At 43.7% G+C, this 15,056-nt stretch overlaps 1 protein-coding gene across 1 annotated transcript in view; it reads right to left on the bottom strand.

Moving 5' to 3' along the window:
* LOC113006978 (protein NLRC3-like) overlaps positions 1-15,056 on the bottom strand; it is a 34,391-nt gene that overhangs the window by 5,059 nt on the left and 14,276 nt on the right. Inside the window, exons 4-6 of the mRNA XM_026143258.1 lie at positions 11,331-11,615; positions 8,877-10,668; positions 1,773-1,946 (exon numbers count right to left, since the gene is read on the bottom strand). Coding sequence (XP_025999043.1) covers positions 1,773-1,946; positions 8,877-10,668; positions 11,331-11,615 — 2,251 coding nt within the window. The remainder of the gene's footprint in view (positions 1-1,772; positions 1,947-8,876; positions 10,669-11,330; positions 11,616-15,056) is intronic.

Raw genomic sequence — 15,056 nt, 5'->3', positions numbered from 1 at the left:
AAAAGTCTTATTTTATATCACTTTTTTCTTACATCATCATATACAGTGGGGCAAAAAAGTATTTAGTCAGCCACCGATTGTGCAAGTTCCCCCACTTAAAATGATGACAGAGCTCAGTAATTTGCACCAGAGGTACACTTCAACTGTGAGAGACAGAATGTGAAAAAAAAAATCCATGAATTCACATGGTAGGATTTGTAAAGAATTTATTCGTAAATTAGGGTGGAAAATAAGTATTTGGTCACCTCAAACAAGGAAAATCTCTGGCTCTCACAGACCTGTAACGTCTTCTGTAAGAAGCTTTTCTGTCCCCCACTCGTTACCTGTATGAATGGCACCTGTTTGAACTCATCATCTGTATAAAAGACACCTGTCCACAGCCTCAAACAGTCAGACTCCAAACTCCGCCATGGCCAAGACCAAAGAGCTTTCGAAGGACACCAGGAAAAGTATTGTAGACCTGCACCAGACTGGGAAGAGTGAATCTACAATAGGCAAGCAGCTTGGTGTGAAAAAATCAACTGTGGGAGCAATCATCAGAAAATGGAAGACATACAAGACCACTGATAATCTCCCTCGATCTGGGGCTCCACGCAAGATCTCATCCCGTGGGGTCAAAATGATCATGATAACGGTGAGCAAAGATCCCAGAACCACACGGGGGGACCTGGTGAATGACCTGCAGAGAGCTGGGACCAAAGTAACAAAGGTCACCATCAGTAACACACTACAACGGCAGGGAATCAAGTGCCAGACGTGTTCCGCTGCTGAAGCCAGTGCATGTCCAGGCCCGTCTGAAGTTTGCCAGAGAGCACATGGATGATACAGCAGAGGATTGGGAGAATGTCATGTGGTCAGATGAAACCAAAGTAGAACTTTTTGGTATAAACTCAACTCGTCGTGTTTGGAGGAAGAAGAATACTGAGTTGCATCCCAAGAACACCATACCTACTGTGAAGCATGGGGGTGGAAACATCATGCTATGGGGCTGTTTTTCTGCCAAGGGGACAGGACGACTGATCCGTGTTAAGGACAGAATGAATGGGACCATGTATCGTGAGATTTTGAGCCAAAACCTCCTTCCATCAGTGAGAACTTTGAAGATGAAACGAGGCTGGGTCTTCCAACATGACAATGATCCAAAACACACCGCCACACGGCAACAAAGGAGTGGCTCCGTAAGAAGCATTTGAAAGTCCTGGAGTGGCCTAGCCAGTCTCCAGACCTCAACCCCATAGAAAATCTGTGGCGGGAGTTGAAAGTCCATGTTGCTCGGCGACAGCCCCAAAACATCACTGCTCTCGAGAAGATCTGCATGGAGGAATGGGCCAAAATACCAGCTACTGTGTGTGCAAACCTGGTAAAGACCTATAGTAAATGTTTGACCTCTGTTATTGCCAACAAAGGTTATGTTACAAAGTATTGAGTTGTATTTTTGTTATTGACCAAATACTTATTTTCCACCCTGATTTACCAATAAATTCTTTACAAATCCTACCATGTGGATTCATGGATTTTTTTTTCACATTCTGTCTCTCACAGTTGAAGTGTACCTCTGGTGCAAATTACTGACCTCTGTCATCATTTTAAGTGGGGGAACTTGCACAATCGGTGGCTGACTAAATACTTTTTTGCCCCACTGTATGTCCTCAGATCTTTATTGTGAGAATTGATCATTTATATCAAATCAAAGACCATTTGTCACATTTTAAAGGTACATGTAAAAGCTGTCAGCTTATATAATTCTGAATCATCAGTCAAAAAATCCTAACCTGAGAATTTCCAACATACACTGTGGAGTCTGCAGTCCAGCAGAAAGAAGCTTCATGCCTGAATCCTGCAGGTCATTGTTGCTCAGGTCCAGCTCTCTCAGACTACAGGAGTGGGAGCTGAGAACCATGGACAGAGCTTCACAGCTTCTCTCAGAGAGGTTACACCTGTTCAGGCTAAAGAAACAATGACATTTTTCATTAAACAAAAATAATTTTAATGTTGAATCTAGATTTCAAGATGAATATCTCAGTTTGCACCACAGTTCAGATTTTAATTAATTAATTTAAAAAAAAATAATTAACTGAGATTTTGCCCTGGGACAAATAAAACACTTTAAGTTAAATTTCCTAACAGAAAACTAAATTAGACCTCTATTAAGTCTAAAGGGAAACCAGTGAATAGCTACTAGATTTACTTATACTAGTACAGAGTGACACCAATGACTGTAGAAAACATGGACGACGCTACAGCACCTCCTCACATTAAGCCAAAATATCGCGCTTGCCGAGGCTGCCATCTTGCATTTTTGGAGCCAGAGTCTGCGCGGTAGTGACTTCAGGTGGAGCGACTGTGTAACGCTCCCGCCCACACACCCCCTGGGCGTGACCGCAAACACGCCCAGTTTATTTGCTGATGGGTTTACCGCGACTGACGACTCGTTCAATTGAGGTAACTACAACCATGTCACTATTATGAAAAAGACACACAGCTTATCATCTTATAGTTCTAAAAGATCTAAAATCACTCTGTTGTTAAGTTGTTTGCTAAATTAGCCCCTAGCACACGCAATGTGTTGGGGGCTTGTTGCTAGTGATGCTACACACCTATTACTCTAATAGTCTGTATTATTGAATGATTCAGCACCAGAGATGGGCAGTAACGCATTATAAGTAACCCGTTACAAGTAACGATTACTGTTACTTTCGCCTAAGCACGCTGCGTTACTGTGTTACTAAAACTGTTATTTTTTTGTGAGAGTGTCTCATGACAATGACGTAAGCGAGTGCAACGTTCGTGGCAACAGCTGCGTGCAGATCACAAATGGATAATATATCGAGTGCGGGAGAGTGTATGACCGTGCAGCATTTAAAGCGTGAAGGTGCTGACCTTACTTTGAGTTTGATTCTGTAAAAAGTAAAAAAAACATTAGCGTCTGCTGCTCACTGTGTGGGAAGAAAACTTCTTTTTACAGCAAAAAAACCCCTAAAGGTCCGAGCAAGCACCAAATACGCTGCCACAGGAATGTGAAATTCACAGAGAAACTGCCATATCCTTCCACTGACCACTGCAGCACACCTGCACCAGGGTAAACCTCCGCCTGCCCCACTCCTGCTATACAGGTGAAAATAGAGCAACAGGACCGCTGAGTCTTTGATTTTATTAATTTTCTGCTGTGTTTTACGTGCATCGATTTGAAAGAGTGAGTGTAAACACAAAAAACGATTTTATTTTATGTGCTGGAATGTGCAGAAAATAGGTTTAAATGTTAAACAAATTTTTTCCAGTCAGAGAATGTTGCATATAATTTAATGTTTGCTTGATGCATAAAGTTAAAAGATTAAAACTAATATTGTTTATTGTCATTTATGCTTAGAAATATTTACTCATATATGCTTAGAAGTATATAATCATTTGTAGATTGAAAGAATGTCTCATCCTAGGAGTTCTGTAACATATCTGTGTAGCATGAAGAGGGGGGTGCGTTCACTCCTCTACAGAGTGTTCTGGCATAGATCACACACCTCCTTGGAGAGGTCGTATCTTCTCTTGCTGATATATGGTATAGCAAACACACGTATATCTGTTTGAGTGTAAGAGCCTTTTGTTTAGATGGACCCGCTAGACTCCTGGCACCAGCTTTGGGGAGTCTTCACAGGGTCACATCTTGACCCCACACACACACAAACTTACACAACGCACAGGCAAGGTACTCTTGGTGTGTATGTAGACCTCTTATGTTAATGAAACTATGTATATTCATGTGAGCTCAATAAAAGAACAATGTTATGGGGGAGCGGACGAGAGCTACTGGGGTCAAGCGAAGGAACGGCGCTTGTCGTGGTTCTCTCCCTCATACATGAGTAACACAAAGAATTTTGCCTACTTGTGTCTTGCTTTTTCTGTGTAGTTAATTGTCCTTAACGTTCCAGCGAATAGGTTTATGCTTCAAACCTATCAAGTAGTTTTAAAAAGACTTTTTCATTTGATTACATTTTATATGATGGATTATGCAGAAAAATTAGAATTGGGCTGAAAGATCTATTGCTTTATTACCTATTTAGGGGATAAATCATGTTTTAAAAAGTAACTAAGTAACTAATTACTTTTGAAAATAAGTAATCAGTAAAGTAACGGGATTACTTTTTTGGGGAAGTAATCAGTAATTAGTTATTGATTACCTTTTTCAAGTAACTTGACCAACACTGTTCAGCACTCCTTAGGTTTTGTTATCCATTTTTAGACAGCGATGAGATCAGCTGCACACTCCACGCCCAGAGTTACTGTTAATATAAAAAAATGTAACGTTGTCCTTTAAGATTTTAACATTTAAGATTGAGTGTAATAGATCTAAAACTGTTTAAATGTTCAGAGCCCTCTGAACCCTTCCTGGTAACATGGAAACATGGAAACTTTAAAAACAGCAGCAGAACGTTTCAGTAGTTTAGTCTAATTTGTTTTTTTCATTTAATAATAGAGTCCATATTATATCAACAGCTACATTCACCCTGGGGAGAAACTAGTGAGGGATACCATGAAGACTAAGCTGGGTTTCCTGGGTCCAGAGGTTTGGAGAAACTTCTTCCCTTTCTTTCATCACAGCTGTCCTGTTCCAGAAGTTCTGTTGACCCACTGAGAGAGGCATCATTTAAGAAACACCAGGAAGACTGAAGCTCATCGCATTGATCAAGCAGGACTCATGATCTTCACCAGCAGCTCCCTCACAGGGAAATCTTCCGCACTCCTCCCAGGAGATGGATAAACCCAGCATTTCATGAACACTGTGATGGAGACCTTTGCTTTGTGTAATGTTATAAATACTCGGATACTCCCCAGAGGCTCCGGACTTTTACATAGAGATATTATACTCAGTCCTGTAGAAAGTTATATATTTAAAAATATATGATCCTCTCTAGTTACTCTGGTATAAATAACTTTGAATTACTTTATGGTAAATAACACACTATTGGCAAAAAACTGTGAAAGAATTCCAGATCACAAGGTTGTAGTTTGAATACAAGTGACAACCTTTGACCTTCATCAGGTTTTATTTAATTGTGTCAGAAAAATGTGCTCTTCATGCAGCTGAGTACATCAAGTGTTTAAAACGGAAGCTGTGCAGGTTTGAGATCAGCAGCTTTGTAAAACACCAAACTGAGGTCCTGTTAATGCTGATATATAGTGACACAGTTACATGGGTGATTAATCCTTTTCTTTTTTTATCTTTAACTTTATCAATAAAGCTGCAGCTTTCGCTACAGCACATGTGGTACTTTAACCTTTGCACTGTTTTCATCAGTTCATTTTGCAGTTAACATGTGAACATGTTGGATGATCTGGTGCTGAGGTCTGAATCTGAGGGCAGCTCCTGTAATCACAAAGACAACAGAACCATCACAAACTGAATTATAAAGTTTATCTCTCAAATCTGAAATAAAGCTGATCCTTCTGTCCTCACACACTCAGGATCTGAAGCTCTTCTCTTACATTTTCAGTTCTACAGTTTAATCCATAAATACTGATTAATGAGGAGTGACTGAAGTACAAGCTTTTTTTTTAAATTTGGTATTTATTGTCTTTACAGATGTGGCAAGAGACTGAAAACTGTTGTTTGCACATATTTAATAATCAGCTCTGCACAGGAGCTGAAGCAGAGTGCAGCCTGTCACTTTTACAGTATAATACTTGTAATAAAAGTACAGTAACGGTAATTAATGACTGAGCAGCCCGGGGCGTTTCTCTTGATTTTTTTTATCCAGGATAAATTCATTCACCTGCAAGGATTAGATAAACGAATTTTACAAAACAAGTTTCCCCGACATCCGAGTGCTCATGTTAGCTAGCTAGGTCTCAGGACCGAGCTAAGGATGGTAATTATGGATTAGCTTACAAACACGTTTAACTTACCAAAAAGGTGCAGTGGGGCCTCGAGTCCTTCTGTCGGGTAGTCCAGTTTACCGAAGAACACCTCAGGCTGTCAGGTTAAAACAGTCGTTCGTGTTTTTGTAACAAAAACTCTGGCCCTTCTCTCAGAGCCTACACTCTATCTGCTATTCCTGAACAGAGATACGCAAGTTTCTCCGTGACTGCAGCTGCCAGTCAAAACTGTTATGATGAAGTTACACGCCAATTTAACATCACCGCGATAGAATCAAACTTATGGGAAAGGAGACCCCTTGGACACAAATCAGCGTGATAAGAGCTATTGATAACAAAAGAAAGAATCTTTGGAAAAAATGTATCTGAAAAAATGTATCTGATGAGAATTAATTTACTTTTGTCTGTCCCCAATCCCATCCGCTAACATGGAGTAGGCGGAGTTTATGACCTTTACTGCAGCCCTGCAGCCATACACCAAGGGGCAATAGAGACATTTTAGCTTCATTTTGGGGGAGCTGTCGCATCGTCCATGTTTTCTACAGTCACAGGCATTCAGTTCTGCTGGTCACTTTCATAATTCTAATATCTATAGAGTTATCTAGGACAGGGGCAACTGAGTCCAGCCCCTCTCCAGGAGACTGGTTCCAGAGCCCAAGCCATGCGTTGAGATGAGCCCAACTATATCTAGCCGGTACCTCTCAACCCCATGCCTAACTCAGGCTCCTTCCCCACCAGAGAGGTGATATTCCATGTTCCAATTGCCAGCTTTGGTAACTGATGATTGATCCACCAGGGCCTCTGCTCCAGCCCGCCACCCGGCACACAATGCACCCAACCCCTACGGCACCTGCGGGTGGTGGGCAGCAGGTTCCTTACACAGCCCAAAAAAGGTCCCTTTTTTGAGCTGTGCAGGGCCAGGCCCCATGGACTAAGGCCCGCCCACCTGATGCTTGGCAGGGTGAACTGTTCTCTTGGTGTTCTACTCATAGGGGTCTTCTGAATCGCTCTTTGTTCCTCACCTACCTACAACCAATTTGCCATGGGAGACCCTACCAGGGGCAGAAGCCCCCGGACAAAATAGCCCCTGGGATCCCTGGGACACACAAACTCCTCCACCACCATAAGGTAGTGATTCGCAGAGGGGATCTACGTCCCTACCCTCACCTGTGGTCACGAGCTGTGGGTAGTGACTGAAAGAATGAGAGTGCAGATAGAAGCGGCAGAAATGAACTTCCTCTGAAGGGTGGCTGACCTTACCGTTAGAGATAGCGTGAGAGGTTCAGCCAACCGGGGGGGGCTCAGAGTAGAGCCACTGCTCCTCCACATGGAAAGTAGCCAGTTGTGGTGGTTCGTGTATCTGACAAAGATATCTCCCGATAAGTTGTTGGGCAACCCAGGACACATTGGGTAACGCCGTGGTGTTCCCCCGGACAAGCTGGAAGAGGTGGCTGGGGAGAGGGAGGAATGGTTTTTTTTGCTTAGGGTGCTGCCCCCGTGATCTATTAAAGAGATGAATTTGATGCCAAATCAGGTGGAAAACTTCTGTAGTCAGGAAATATTTAGGTTAATTTGATTGGTTATACTATAGGATTTGTAGTTATAGTAGTTGGCCAGTAGGAATGTTTGGCCCTGCTCTGCAGCAGCTTCTGACTAAAGCTTCTTACCCACTCCGCGGGTGGAAGCGGCTGGTGCCCGGCAGATGCCTACACAAGTGCCTGTTCCCCGGAAGAGGGCTGCTGAGGTCGGAGCACGTGAGGGACCTGCTCAGCAGGTTCCAAAGGTCAGAGCACACAAGAGCCCTTCCCAGCCGGGATGGGGTGCGCGAGGACCCTGCCAAGCCTGAGGTTGGCGTGCTGTCTAGACCAGGCTTCCTTCCACCTGGGGCTCTGTGTGGTCTTGCGTAACGGCTGCCTGCCAAGCCGCCTGGGAGCCTCGGATCATGCCGTGACTGCTGTGCCACCTCCACTTGCCACACAGGCATCCTCTGGTCCACACGGTGGCCACCAGATCAGCTTCATCATCGCTGTGGGACAAATGGCAGACCGAGCGGCATCCGCAATCACGCCTTGCTGGCTTAAAACGGATTGAACTGGGTCCATACTGTTGTTATTGGTGTGTGTTTGTGTAACCACGGTAACTTCTGACCCCACTTCTGCCAGTCCCTTTATTGTGGCGGGAATGAACCCTGTATAAGTTCCGGGTCAATCAGCTGCATGTCCCTGCTCCTCTGGCTGCTGTTGTCCCTGTGGTTGGCGTACTTGTCAGATATCGACAAATTTTACACTACAGACCAGTTGACAGCGTGCAATAACCCGGCCAATTCATTCACCTTTACACTACCTCACAATCGACTCAACGGTCAGGTTTCTTTTTTCTCCCGCGATCAGCCCTGATCAGCGCGAGATGGCGAGCCACCCGACCACCGCTACGTTGCGGTAGGAATTATGAACCTATGGACTGAATCAAACTGTTGACACATGACCTATCACAGGTCCATGGAACTAAAATAAATCACATACTGGACTACACCTCATCCCACCTCCTTTTGGAACCCAATAAGCTGTCTTGTATTGTCAACATTATTTTGTTTGTGATATATATGCATTTTTTTTTTGTACATCTGTCTATATATTCCTCATAACAAACATAATACATATATTTTGAGCTCGACTTTGATTTCCTGTGTTTTATTCACACCCTCAGGCTCCATAGTCGAAACTTATTCTGATAGCTCATTGTCTATGAGGCTGCAGTCAGGCGCCCTGGTCGTTTAACCGTGTTACATTTGGCTGGGGGCTGGAAAGCTGCAGCCGTGAAAGTATAAGGTACAACAACTGGTAATAAAGGTGTGAAGAATGTGATCAAGCTCATCATTCGTATCCCACAATACCTCAAATAAATTATAAGCTAAAACATGTTATCAGCAGCAGCTATGGACCATCAATTTAAAACAAAACTCAATGACTGTATTTTAAAAATAAAATGAGAAGTATGTCCTTGCTTACAGAGCTTTGTTGGAGGCTTTGACCACTGGCAGCAACCTCAGAAGAGCCTCCTCTGAAGCAGAGTATTTCTTCAGGTCAAACACATCCAGATCTTTTTCTGATGATAGTAAGATGAAGACCAGAGCTGACCACTGAGTAGGAGACAGTTTATCTGTGGAGAGACTTCCTGATCTCAGGGACTGTTGGATCTCCTCCACTAGAGAACGATCATTCAGTTCATTCAGACAGTGGATCAGATTGATACTTTTCTCTGCAGACAGATTCTCACTGAGCTTCTCCTTGATGTACTGGACTGTTTCCTGATTGGTCTGTGAGCTACTTCCTGTCTGCGTCAGCAGACCTCGTAAGACAGTCTGACTGGTCTGCAGTGAAAGACCCAGGAGGAAGCGGAGGAACAAGTCCAGGTGTCCATTTGGACTCTGTAAGGCCTTGTTCGCAGCAGTCTGGTGGAGAGATTGAAGTTTTGGTGTGTTAAATAATTTAAACCACCAGGAGGTTGTTTCTTCCAGCAGATTGAGTCCAGAGTTGATGAAGGTCAGATGGACATGAAGAGCAGCCAGAAACTCCTGAACACTCAGATGGATGAAGCAGAACACCTTGTCCTGGTACAGTCCTCTCTCCTCTTTAAATATCTGTGTGAACACTCCTGAGTACACTGAGGCTGCTCTGATATTGATGCCACACTCTGTCAGGTCTGATTCATAGAAGATCAGGTTTCCTTTCTGCAGCTGATCAAAAGCCAGTTTCCCCAGAGACTCCATCATCTTCCTGCTCTCTGGACTCCAGTGTGGGTCTGTCTCAGCTCCTCCATCATACTTGACCCTCTTCACTTTGGCCTGAACCACCAGGAAGTGGATGTACATCTCAGTCAGGGTCTTGGGCAGCTGTCCTCCCTCTCTGGTTTCCAGCACATCCTCCAGAACTGTAGCAGTGATCCAGCAGAAGACTGGGATGTGACACATGATGTGGAGGCTTCGTGATGTCTTGATGTGGGAGATGATCCTGCTGGCCTGCTCCTCATCTCTGAATCTCTTCCTGAAGTACTCTTCCTTCTGTGGGTCAGTGAACCCTTTGACCTCTGTCACCATGCCAACACAGACAGGAGGGATCTGATTGGCTGCTGCAGGTCGTGTGGTTATCCAGAGGCGAGCAGAGGGAAGCAGTTTCCCCCTGATGAGGTTTATCAGCAGCACATCCACTGAGGTGGACTTTCTAGGGTCAGTTAGGATTGTAGTTTTGTGGAAGTCCAGAGGAAGTCGACACTCATCCAGACCATCAAAGATGAACACAACCTGGAAGTCTTCAAAGCTGCAGATTCCTGCTTCTTTGGTTTCAGTAAAGAAGTGATGAACAAGTTGCACCAAGCTGAACTTTTCCTCTTTCAGCACATTCAGCTCTCTGAAAGTGAATGGAAATATGAACTGGATGTCCTGGTTGGCTTTGTCTTCAGCCCAGTCCAGGCTGTATTTCTGTGTTAAGACTGTTTTCCCAATGCCAGCCACTCCCTTTGTCAGCACAGTTCTGATTGGTTCATCTCTTCCAGGTGAGGCTTTAAAGATGTCTTCTTGTCTGATGGTTGTTTCTGGTCTGTCTGGTTTCCTGGATGCTGTTTCAATCTGTCTGACCTCATGTTCATCATTGACCTCTGCAGTCCCTCCCTCTGTGATGTAGAGCTCTGTGTAGATCTGATTCAGAAGGGTTGGGTTTCCTGCTTTAGCGATCCCCTCAAACACACACTGGAACTTCTTCTTTAGTTTTGATTTGAAGTTAATCTGACACTTCTGAAGAGCCTCTAAATGAATAAAAGAAGAGAGGTTTAATGTTTTAATGTTTCTGTCAATGGCCAGAAACATTAAAAGCATTACTACCTGGCCCGAAGGTCCCGAAGCTTCAGTAGTTGCAAATACATTACAAATTTGTTTAATATGTGCGTTGAAGGACATATCTTGGTCAAAAATGACTCCAAGGTTCCTCACAGCGTTACTGGAGGCCAAGGTAATGCCATCCAGAGTACGCATCTGGTTAGATACCATATTTCTAAGATTTTCAGGGCCGAGTACAATAACCTCAGTTTGATCTGAATTAAGAAGCAGAAAGTTAGCGGCCATCCAGGTCTTTATGTCTTTAAGACATTCCTGCAGTTTAACTCATTGGTGTGTGTTATCTGGCTTCATGGACAGATAGAGCTGGGTGTCATCTGCATAGCAGTGTAAATGTATGCTATGTCTTCTAATGATACTGCCTAAGGGAAGCATGTATAATGTAAACAGAATTGGTCCTAGCACTGAACCCTGTGGAACTCCATAATTAACCTCAGTGTGTGAAGAGGACTCTCCATTTACATGCACAAACTGGAGTCTATTAAATAGATATGATACAAACCACTGCAGCATGCTCTTATCCCTCTAATAGAAGATTATTGATTGATTATTGAGAAGATGCCATCAACCTCACCGTGCTTAGCTGATGGACCGGAGCATAAACCCAGCTGAGAGGAGAGAGTTGGATCTCTGGTCTGAAGATGTCTGATCATTATGCCGCTGGCTTTGTCTCCTTTCTTCTTCACTGCGTCAATGATACAGCGTGCCTTATCTGCTGTAACCCGGTTCTTCTCCATAATGCTCTCTTTCTCCAAATCATTAAACACACCTTCTGCAACCAGGGCCTCGAGGAGCTGTATGAGGATTTCTTTTGACACCCTCGACACAAACTCTGTCCGCATTTTCCCAAGCTTCTCCTCTACAGGAAGGAGACATAAACATGCATCACACTCAGAAATCTGCACACATTGAATATGAGCCACTGATCACTCACTCTTCAATATGAGTGAACTCTGGTAACATTTCTTAACTCCCCACATGTCCTAAATTTGTTTCCCTGTGATTTATTTACTGCTTCCTGACCAGTTGCTCAAAACTTCGTAGCAACTTTAGAGTCAAGCATTTTCTGGTTAAAGTGAACAACTGTGAGGGGCCGAATAAGAAAAGACTGATTATTTTTAGACCTTAGACCTTTTATCATCATTGTGCGGTTTCTTGCACAGGGAAGTCAAAGGAGCTTGCAAAGAAAAGCGTCTGGACTTCTTTAAGTTGCTTGAAGACGTTTCACCTCTCATCCGAGAAGCTTCTTCAGTTCTAAGGTCAAATGGTGGAGAGTCCCAGATATAAACCTAGTGGGAGTTTCCCCCCACAGAGGGACAAAAGGACCCCCTGATGATCCTCTAATCGCCTGAGCCAAGGTGTGAAACTGGGTGTGGGTCCCAATCAGCCAGGGTTTCGGGTGTGTTCATTGTGAAACCTGGCCCCACCTTATCATGCGAATTCCTGAGGTCAGCTGGCCCAGGATGTGAGTGGGCGTTAAGGCGTCTGGGAAGGATCTCAAAACTGGATTATAGATGGCAGAGAGTTGGTGTCGTAAACCCCGCCTCTGTTCAAAGATGGTCGCTCACAGTGGACATAGATGGCTTCTTTCACTCCTCTTTCAAACCATCTGTCCTCTCTGTCCAAAATGTGAACATTGGCATACTCGAAAGAGTGTCCTTTATCCTTAAGATGCAGATGGACTGCTGAGTCTTGTCCTGTGGAGGTGGCTCTTCTGTGTTCTTCTGTTCTTCTTCTGTGCCACCATCTTTGACCGTAGAACTGAAGAAGCTTCTCGGATGAGAGGTGAAAGGTCTTCAAGCAACTTAAAGAAGTCCAGATGCTTTTCTTTGCAAGCTCCTTTGACTACGATGACCTGGATGACTGAGAACCTTCACAGACATCTTGCACAGGGAAATTAGGTAGCTGGAACACAAAGCGCTTTTCTAGTCCCTAAGGACCCCAAAGCGCTTCACACTACATTCAGTCATTCACCCATTCACACACTGGTGATGGCAGCTACATTGTAGCCACAGCTGCCCTGGGGCGCACTGACAGAGGCGAGGCTGCCGGACACTGGCGCCACCGGGCCCTCTGACCACCACCAGTAGGCAAACATGGGGTTAGTATCTTGCCCAAGGATATTTGGCATCTATACATATATGTGAGTAAACTATATACATGGTGTATGTGTAGAAACATTGAAACAGAAACTTTGTGGGGCTGTATACAAGGGCAGTTATATAATATAATAAATAAATAAGGGTGGAGGGGCTATGGTCATTTAGGGTGGGGATGGTAATTCCACTGAGACCAAAATATTGTATATGGGATGGCAGCAAAATAGTTGATCAATAGCAAAATATAGAAGAAAAACACACAGTTTAAATTCTGACAACGTCTCAAGAGTAAAGAGCTTTCTGTGAAAGGCTGGATTTTAGGTTGTAGTTATATTAATGGAGCAGATTCAAACTCACAATGAGCAGCTACCTGAACGCTACTCCAACAGAGATCAGTTATCTTGTTAATAATTTTGCCTCCTCACTATGTACAACTCTGGATACTGTAGCTCCTGTGAAAACGAAGGCCTCTAATCAGAAGTACCTGACTCCGTGGTATAATTCTCAAACACGTAGCCTAAAGCAGATGACTTGTAAGCTGGAGAGGAAACGGCGTGTCACAAATTTAGAGGATCATCATTTAGCCTGGAGAAATAGTTTGCTGCTTTATAAGAAAGCCCTCCGCAAAGCCAGAACATCTTACTATTCATCACTGATTGAAGAAAATAAGAACAACCCCAGGTTTCTCTTCAGCTCTGTAGCCAGGCTGACAAACAGTCAGAGCTCTTTTGAGCCAACCATCCCTTTAACGTTAACTAGTAATGACTTCATGAACTTCTTCACAAATAAAATTTTAACCTTTAGAGAAAAATTCAAAATCATCTCACAGATGTAACATTATCTACACATACTTTCAGTACCATTGATATTCATTTATGTCATGATTCGGCTGTGTGGCAGGCAGGAAGTGGACCCAAAAGCAAGCTCACAGAGGCAGGAATGAACTCAAAACACAGCTTTTATTGCTGGAGGGAAACGGCGAAACAAACTGATAAGAAACTACACTGGGAAGCAACACACTAGCACACAGAGAAACACACGGCCATGAATGAGGGAGAATGCGACACCGAACAGAGGGAGACGCAGACATAAATAAACAGAGGTTTAACGAGAGAAGTGGGAGCACACGGGGAACACAGCAGACACAGATAATCGTAACGAGACAGGGCAGGAGTGAACACAACATGACGCATACTGACGAGAGACTGTCAAAGTAAAACAGGAAGTACACAGAGGTTCAGACAGGAGGAGAGAGAGAGAGAGCACAGACATAACGGGCTGGGTAAAACATTGAATGAAACACAAGGAGGGGAGACGAGGGCTCACAGATACATAGGGCACACAGGGGGTAAAAGGCACAAGGGGAAATCAAATAAGGAACAACTGAACAGAGCAACCCAGGAACCATGGCCTAAATGAAGAACAAAATACAAGAATACATGAAAACTAAGAATGCTGGGCCAACATGGCCTAGGATCATGACATTTAGATGCTTTTTCTCCAATTGATCTTTCTGAGTTAACTTCAGTAATTACTTCCTCCAAACCATCAACGTGTCTTTTAGTGTCATGGCAAAAGGGATGAGCCGTGTGAGAAAAATAAAGGAGGATCCATGTTTAGAAGGGTTAAAGAAATCTGAGCTGGCAGCAAATACTTCATGAACGTGCACACTGTCCGTTGTTCAGCTGCCGTTTGTCTCTGAACTGAAGCTTCGGACATGCACACCTACAGTGGGGAAAAAAAGTATTTAGTCAGCCACCGATTGTGCAAGTTCCCCCACTTAAAATGATGACAGAGCTCAGTAATTTGCACCAGAGGTACACTTCAACTGTGAGAGACAGAATGTGAAAAAAAATCCATGAATCCACATGGTAGGATTTGTAAAGAATTTATTCGTAAATTAGGGTGGAAAATAAGTATTTGGTCACCTCAAACAAGGAAAATCTCTGGCTCTCACAGACCTGTAACGTCTTCTGTAAGAAGCTTTTCTGTCCCCCACTCGTTACCTGTATGAATGGCACCTGTTTGAACTCATCATCTGTATAAAAGACACCTGTCCACAGCCTCAAACAGTCAGACTCCAAACTCCGCCATGGCCAAGACCAAAGAGCTTTCGAAGGACACCAGGAAAAGTATTGTAGACCTGCACCAGACTGGGAAGAGTGAATCTACAATAGGCAAGCAGCTTGGTGTGAAAAAAT

This window comes from Astatotilapia calliptera, chromosome 15 (assembly GCF_900246225.1).
Source record: "Astatotilapia calliptera chromosome 15, fAstCal1.2, whole genome shotgun sequence".
Lineage (NCBI taxonomy): Eukaryota > Metazoa > Chordata > Actinopteri > Cichliformes > Cichlidae > Astatotilapia > Astatotilapia calliptera.
Note: the sequence above shows the minus strand (reverse complement) of the source record. Positions and strands in the feature narration are given on the sequence as shown.